The sequence below is a fragment of the Panthera pardus genome, unplaced genomic scaffold, assembly GCF_024362965.1.
Source record: "Panthera pardus isolate Hobbes unplaced genomic scaffold, ASM2436296v1 HiC_scaffold_13, whole genome shotgun sequence".
Lineage (NCBI taxonomy): Eukaryota > Metazoa > Chordata > Mammalia > Carnivora > Felidae > Panthera > Panthera pardus.
This window is the reverse complement of record NW_026526688.1, coordinates 83,227,487-83,235,839: the sequence shown is the minus strand read 5'-3', so window position 1 is coordinate 83,235,839 and position 8,353 is coordinate 83,227,487. Positions and strand designations below refer to the sequence as shown.

Sequence of the window (8,353 nt, the reverse complement as noted above, 5' to 3'; positions counted from 1 at the left end):
GAAGGAGATAGGACAGTGGTACAAGATGAGGCTGGATACCTGTGGAGGGGAGAGGCCATACACATCTGTAGGCCATGTTAAAGAGTTTTGGTTTATCCTGTGATCAATGGGCTATCAATGAAGTGATTGTATTTGTGTTTTATAACAATTACTCTGGCTGAAAAGTGGAGAATCTACTGATCAGGGTAAATAAAATGTGGATACATTAAGAACATGACTAAAAGTCCAAGTGAGAGATGAAGTAGTTTTAAAAAGAGTGGTAGTACAGAAATGGATGAAATGGGAAATTATTCCACAGGAAGCTCATCTACATTTGGTAGTGGGCTGGTGATGGAAGGTGAGAGATGTAAGGAATGACTCCAGGAGAAAAGGAAGGAATCGGAAAAGGACTGGATTTAGTGAGAGCTGGGAGCAGATCAGGATTTTTATTTTGTTGATTCTGTGGAGCCAAGTGGCATATAAAGATGTCAGTTAGATTCACAGAATGGTCTTTCAGAAGGGAAAATTCGGCCGGAATAGAAATTTGCGAAGTGTCTGTGTGGAGATAAAGACACAGATACCACCACACAAGAGGAAGCATAGAATGAAAAGAGAGGTGAGCTGGACTTTAGAATGCCAAGAGGGAGTAGAAGAAGAGCGTGCAGAGAGATCTAAGATGCAGCAAGGAGACAGGAAGGTTCAAAGCTGCAGTGTCTCAGGGAACAGGGGTACTGAGAGTTTTAGGAAGGGGTGATCAAGAAATATGAAGACTGAAAATTTGGTCTGAGTTAGTGATGTGGGGGGTCACTAGTGACGTTGGCAACTAAAAGAGAGAAATTGGCATGGTAGCCAGATTCAAGGAGGTTGAGGAATGATGAAAGATGAACTAGAGATAGAAACCATGGTAGCACTTAATAATAGTCTGGCTGTGAGAGAAGAGAGAAGAGCTGGTACCTGAAAAGAAACATAAAATGTAGGTTTTTCACATCGTTTTCTTTTTAATATCTATCTATCTATCTATCTATCTATCTATCTATCTATCATCTATCTTGAGAGAGAGATAGAGTGTGAGTGGGGAAGGGGCAAAGAGGGAAAGAGAGAATCCCAAGGAGGCTCTGTGCTGTAAGCTTACAGCACAGAGCCCAATGAGGGGCTCGAACCCACGAACCATGAGATTGTGACCTGAGCCGAAATCAAGAGTCGGAAGCTTAACTGACTGAGCCACCAAGGTGCCCCTCACCTTGTTTTGTTTTAACAGAAGAGATATAGGTTTAAAATGCAATGGATAATTTAACTTCGTGATCAATTAAAACTGAAGAGAACTGCAGTCTATTGCCTGTAATCCTTTTGTCACCTACAATGCAGCCAATTCTTATTTTAATTAGATGGTAGTTTATTCAGAAGAATAATGCTAACATTAGGGAAGAATTAAATAATCTGCAATTGCATGTTATCAGCAATTTCATATAAGATTCCCCTCACAATACCTATTTTAAAAGGCATTATAATAATGGTTCATTTCCATTTTAAAAACGGTAGTGCGTCTTAATGTACACCTGATCAGATCATGATCACATAAAGCAAACTTTGGCAAACTATGGCCCGTTTGCCAAATCCAGCTGACCACTTGCTTTTGTAAATCAAGTTTTATTGGAATACATACATACACAAAAGGTGATGGAAAGGACTGCATTGAGTGTATTTAGATAAAGAAAGAAGAGATCATTTATAGGGTGAGGTTCTTGAGAAGGTGCAGTGGGATGAAATCCAAAGCATAAGTGGAGGGATTGGCCTCTCGTAGGAAGAAAGTGATGTTCTCTGTTTTCCATAGGAAGAAGGGAGAGTAGGAGGAGTGAAGATAGTATGCAGGTTTGCATATTTAATGGCTACAGGTTGAAGAAGTTTCCATCTAAGCACTCTGGCCTTCTGAGGATGCTGTAAGAAAGATCTTCTTCAGTTGATGGGGGAAGGTAGGGGGGGTTGGAAACTTGAGAAGTCTGAAGAAGGTTTAAGAGTTATTGCAAGCATTATTTATAATAGCCAAAGAGTAGAAACAATCCAAATGCCCATCAACTGATAAATGGATAAGCAAAATACGGTATATCTATACAATGGAATATTATTTGATAATAGAAAGGAATGAGGTACTGATATACGCTACAACATGGATAAACCTTGAACACATTATGCTAATTGAAAGAAACCAGTCACAAAAGGCCACTTATTGTATTAGTCCATTTATGTAAATGTCCAAAAGAAGCCAACAGAAAGATTAAGTGGTTGTCGGGGGGGGGGGGGTGGTATGGGGAGTAACTACTAGTGGGAATTTCTTTGCTAATGGGGTTTATTTTGGGGGCACTGAAATATTATGAAATAAGTGATAAGGTTGAAGAGTTTTGTAAGTATATTAAAAATCACTGAATTGTGTACTTCAAAAATGTGAATTTTATGGTATGTGAATTGTATCTGAATAAAGCTGTTTTTTTTTTAAGACAAGTTATTGCAGAGGGTAGGCTAGTGCACTATCCAGTTAAAGAAAGTAGGACTTCTAGGTAGCAGGGACATCCATAACACTAATGTAACTTCAGCACTGGGCCACTCATTTTACAGGCTCCCGTGAGAGCAGGGAGCTGCTGGGAGAGGTGGAGTGTCCTAGTCAGGAGGGAAAGCCAGGATGCATTCAGGAATCAAATCTGTGTAAGGATTCTGGTAAATCATTACAGAGCTCTCAAAAGAAAGGCTTCTGTATCTCCATGGCTCCAGTAATATGTTTGAGATTTATTTTTTCATTCCAAATACATATTCATCCTAATTTTATATTTGTTATTGTATATTCTATTCCTTTAAAAGAACTCCCCAAACCATAAAAGCTACAGGGCCCAGAAAACTAAGATCTGCCCCTGCAGATAGTTGAGGATCTACTTGAGGTCTTTGGACATGAATTTATAGAGATGCCACTTATCCTGTTGGGTGATTCTCTCCAACAGCACTTGGTTGCTTGGGTGCAGAAGAAAGTAGAGTTGGGCTCATCCAGAGTTGGGTTTTGGGAGTTGGGACCATGTCATTAAAAATGTGCACCATGAAATTTAAATTGGGTAAGGGAGGAAAGTGGAGAAAGGAGAGGTCTGATGGATCGTAAGAAAGAAAAAAGTATCAACAGGCTAGAAATAGACTAGAAAAGCTGTTAAGATTACATGGAAAGATCGTGAAAGGTCAAGTTGGAAGGTATGTGGTTAAAGTAGGATGCTGGAGGCGAATGACAAAGTCCATAGTGGCGATTGTTTGAGGTGATTTGAATCACAGGAAATTATATGATCATTTGCTCTAAGAAAAAGTTTAATCTGCAAGCATCTGGAACCTCACCCAGTCCAATGTCCCTCACACTTGCTTCACTGCTGCCTTCATTCAGGTCCTCAGGAGCTCCCTCTAGCCTGACGACTTGTGCACCTAGCAGTTTCTCTTTTGCGTGGAATACTGTTACTTTGCCAAGCTAACTTTACTCAACCTGAAGATTTCAGTTTAAAGTCGCTTCCTCAGGGAAGTCTATCCCTACCTAGCCATTCTCCTCCCTGGGGTAGATTCTCCTTTTATATGCCCAAATCAGTCTCTATTTTTCTTTTACCCCATTTCACACCACACATGACTGTATTGTAGAAGTTACGGGGTTTATTATCTGTAAAATGTTTTTTTCCAGGGTATTGAAGTGCAAGAGTAGGTCTGGTTTTCCTCCCTATTGTGTTCAGTCCTCAAGAACTTGTACATACTAGGATATACCATAAATATTTGTTGTATGAATGAAATTTAAGATACTTATGTATGATAATTTTTTCTAGCATACATTTTAATGTATAAAGATATAAAATGTGATTTAACAGATAATCTAAAAATGGCATACAATGTAAAAATAATGCAAATTTTCTTTCTAAAATACATGCATGAAGATGTATCTATATTCAACCTTTCCTCAACCCTTATTTGACCTCTAGAAATACAAATCTAAAACAACACCGTTGAAAATAGAGAATATACTTAAAGATTTCTTCAAACATTCTTCTCTCATAGAAATGAGATCATTGAATCCCTTATTTGAAATAAAGAAAAGATTATTTGAATTTTGAAAAGCTAAATAGTACAAGATATACTACAATTTTCCATTTAAAGGACTTTGTAACAGGAATGGATAGTGATAAATTTTCTAAAGCCAACAATTAACTACAGAACAGTGAACTAATGCATGTTAATTATAAATACTCTTGACTCTGTGTACAGACACAGTTCCAATGGGAAAAGTGAAAAACCAATTCCATGATTTATTTTCCTTTGGACTTGTGACAAAATCTGTATTCACACACTTTAAAAGAATTGCTTTGGTTTATTAGCTGCTGTAAAAATTATAATCACTGGTGTTCTAAAAAGCTCTACAATTTAAGAAAAGCAAGCCCCCTTGCTTGTTCTTTCCCTCTGCCCTCCTCATGGTTATCCCTTTTATTTTTTCGTAAAACAAGTCTGATTCTCCCCTCTTCACACTATTTTACAAATCTGTCTAAATGCCCCTTCAAGGAAGACTTCCCTCTCATCCCATCTAAGTCCACCCCAGTATTCTTTCACATTACTGATTTGTTTCACATTACTGATTTGTTTCCCTCAGGGCACAACATTTATCACTATCTGTATGCCGACCCTTTGTTTAGGATCCTATGCCACCACAGGAATGCCACTTCCCTGAATGCAGGAATCTTTATCACCACCACAGCACCTAATTCTCCACTGCAATTGTACATCTTCAAAAATAGAGGAACTCCAGACTATGAGTGTCATGTTAATAAACAAATCCCTGTGTTAACTTATCTCCTAGTATTTTTAGCGCTTTTTATTTGATTATTTATATTCTGAAATTTGTTTCATAAATAAACTGGAAAAGATATTTCTACTACAGGACAATGTTAAGCTCAGGACCAGGTGTCATAATTGTAAAACACACACAAGTAGGCAAATAGAAGTAGGACATCCAGTAAGTGTCCCCGTTCTAGTCCAACATTCCAAGAGTAGATTTTAAACAAAGTCAAGTGGAAGAAACTGGCAACAAACGGAGGGAATGTGAGACTTTAAAATGTCCCATAGACAGAATCAGTCAAATACTCTGGCCACACAAGGCACTCCCACCACTCTGGCAGGCCTGCTCCCGGGACCAGCCCACGCCAGCCCGGGTAGGTACCCCTTTGTCCACCCGGCCAGGCTAGTCGCCATGGAACGCTCCCCCTGGCCCTCTCCCTCCTGTTCTCGCCCTTAAGTCTCCCGGGCCGGGATCCGCCGGGTCGCGGTCTCCCTCCAGGCTGCTTTGATTTGCAGGCTGTCAAGTGGAGAAAACCCGCCCCCCCCCCCCAACTCCCGATCTTCTGTTCCGTACAAACTCTGAACTGACATTCGACAGAGCCAACATGGCAAACCACAAACTGACGCTCGAACGTTCCTCGCTCCTCCCAGGGCCCGAGCCCCGGCGGCGCCGGCCTCGCCAAGGCCTCGGCCGCCCTCCCAGACTAGGTGACTGCTGGGGGCTCTGGCCGCTGCCGCAGCCGGGTGGCCGAGGACCCCGCTCCAGCTTCCTGAACTACAGATCCCAGGGTGCCTCTCGGACTCCCGCTCCCTCCCTCTCTCGCTCCCTCCCTCCCTCCGTCCGCTCCCTCCGCCCCCGGCCCTTGTTGTTTTGGCTGGAAGCGCTCGGCGGAGTTTCAGAGAAAGTCTGGGCTGTAACCGGAGCCGGCCCGAACGTGGGAAGGGGAGGAGGAAAGGAAGAGGGAACGGGGAGGCCGGGAGAGGGAGGGATCGGGACCGGGGGACGGGCCGTTCTGAACCTGCCGCGCGCCCCGCGGTGGGGGAGGCGGCGCGGGAGGAGCGTGAGGGGACGGGACAGTGGGGTCCGTCCCCGGAGCCGAGCAGCCGAGTACCTCGTTCCTCCGCCGCTCCCCGCCCTCTCCGGAGGTGGCGAGAACGGACCCACCCTCCGGCGGGACCTGCGCCCTGCCCTGCGCCCGCCGCCCAGCGACGCCCCGCGCTTCGCCGCCACCCGGGCGGCTCCTTGCGTGGCCCAGGACCTGCCCTGCGCCCGCACGAAACCCTCGCGGCTTCCCTGTTTTCCTCTGTGCGCCCCCCCGCGCCGCGGGGAAGTGACCCACCCTCTACAGAGGAGCGGGAAGGAGAGGATCTCGCCGGGCGCATCGAAGCCGAGAGGGGCGAGCCAGAGTGGGCGCCACGCGGGGGCATTGTGTGTGTGTGTGTGTGTGTGTGTGTGTGTGTGTGTGTGTGCGCGTGCAACGTAGTGTCTGTTTCGGAAAGAGCTCTGGGGAGGTCCTGTTCCTAGGGGGCGGAGCGCAGGGGACCGAGGCTCGGCTCTGTGTCGGGGCACAGTGCCGCTGAGCCTGAGCGCTGCTGAGGCGGCAGGCGGGACGGTGCGCGTGGCGGCTAGGCGGGCGCACTGAAAGGAGGCCGGGGCGCCCTCGGCTTGGCGGCGACCCCTGCCCGGAGGTGCCGGCCTTGGCGGTTCTACCCGCTTCTGTTCACATCTGCGGACCCGCGCGGGAGACACTTGGACACTCAGAGCCAGCGCGCGGCGGAGCGTCCCGTCTGCCCCGGCTGCGCCTCGGAAGAGCGAGGTCCTCGCCACCGCGCCGGCGGCAGGCGTCGGCTTTGTCGGGAGCGCGCCCGCCCGCCCCTCAGCTGCCCGGCCGGGAGCCGGAGAGGCGCGCACCATGAGCGGCGGCGAAGTGGTCTGCTCGGGATGGCTCCGCAAGTCCCCCCCGGAGAAGAAGTTGAAACGTTATGTAAGTAGAGCTTCGGCCGCCGCTCCGTGGGCCTCCGCGCCCGCACCCCTGCCCTGGTCGCGCGCGGGACTGGTTCTTCAGCTTAGTCCCCCATCTCTTTCCCCTCGGCCCCTTCCTCCGCAGGCTCGTGACCGAGGCTGTACACTCACGCCCTGGCTCCCTCCACTTTGCCGGCTAACTTTCTTCCTCCAGATTCCAGATGGCCTGCTTTGCGGGCCTCATCGGCCCGTGGGAGGCCCCGGGATTTCCACCTAATGCCTGCTGCGTGTTTTTATTATTCCTTGTAGCAGAGGTAAGGGGAAGAGCATTCTCCTTTCTTTATATCTGCATTTAATCACTATGGGGCTGCTGTATCCTGAATTTCCCGCAATCGGAAAACCGCTGAGGTTTTAGAGCTCAGCAGCCCTCTGGTGCGCTCTCTAGTCATACCCCTCGAGGTGCATTGCGTGCGGGAGGCTGTGGACCTGAAAAGTTGGTGTTAGAAACCAGCATCTCCGATCCGTGCCAAAGAGAAAGAAAAGTTACTACGCGCCCTGCCGTTTGCTTAGCAAGGGTTCGCATTTTCGCGGTTTTGAATCCTGGGGACCGTGGAGTTTGGCCGGAGAATCTTGGCAGTTTGCTGCGAGAGGAGGGCACTGGGGGGAGCCTGGCGGCTGGTGTTTGGGCGCGTTGGACGCGCTGTCAAGCCTCGCAGGAGGGGGGACAGCTGCGGCCAGTAGGATTTCTGTGTGTTGCGGTCCTTTTCCAGGCCACCAGGGTTACATAAACGGCATTTGTGTAATTGATACAAGATACTGATTGTGTGTTAAGCTATTTTAGCTGTTAAAAATATTCCTTGAAAGAACCAACCTTACTTTGGTGGAAATCTGTGTCCTCTTCAGGGGTCTGGAATCTTATCCCCTTCTCACCCATTGGTTCTTTTGTTGCTGCCCTTTGCAAAGGAAAGAAATGACACGTTCGTCCTGGCGTATGGAGCCAATGTTTTTCTAGTACAGTGTGTTTTCAAAAGCAAAACTTATGCCCCCTTAAATATAAATTCATTGTCAGTGACCAGCACTTCGAATGGAACTTGAATCTTGTTGAAGGATTTTTACACCTGATATTAGAGCCCAAATTAATCCTATTAGTCACTGCTTGGATGGTGGAGTGAAGTGCAATAATTAACTTCAGGGACTCGCTGGAGTTTCTGGTTCACTTTCTGTCAGCCTTTGTTATAGACAAGTAATTCTCATTTAAGGACTTGATGCCACACATCCGGAGAAAGTTCTCCAGAAATCTTGAACCCTTCCAAATCTTGTCTCCTTGTACTTACCACAGTTTGCCTGAATATTCTGGTGAAGATGCTAACTGTATTGCAAAATTTGGGGGGGGGGGGGATAAGTGGTTTTTTTCAGTTCGTGGTTCTAAAGAGAAGGTTGTGTATGTGTGAGAAGAGGGAGTAGGGAGAGAGGTGTATTTGAGAGGCATAGGTTAGGCAACATATAGACCTAAGTAGGTTCTAGGAGGAAGCTTAAGGACAGTACCTTTGCCTAAAAAGTAGTGATTATAGAGACTTA

General features: G+C 46.6%; 1 protein-coding gene across 4 annotated transcripts in view; it reads left to right on the top strand.

Annotated features, from left to right (window-relative positions):
* The first annotated feature begins 5,871 nt into the window (after positions 1 to 5,871).
* The window catches only part of GAB1 (GRB2 associated binding protein 1), a 123,831-nt gene continuing 121,349 nt past the window's right edge, over positions 5,872 to 8,353 (top strand). The window contains exon 1 of one of the 4 annotated variants that reach the window (XM_019420408.2): positions 5,872 to 6,797. In XM_019420408.2, coding sequence (XP_019275953.1) covers positions 6,726 to 6,797 — 72 coding nt within the window. In that variant the 5' untranslated portion in view covers positions 5,872 to 6,725. The remainder of the gene's footprint in view (positions 6,798 to 8,353) is intronic. The other 3 variants (XM_019420420.2, XM_019420415.2, XM_019420427.2) reach the window with 3 other exon arrangements.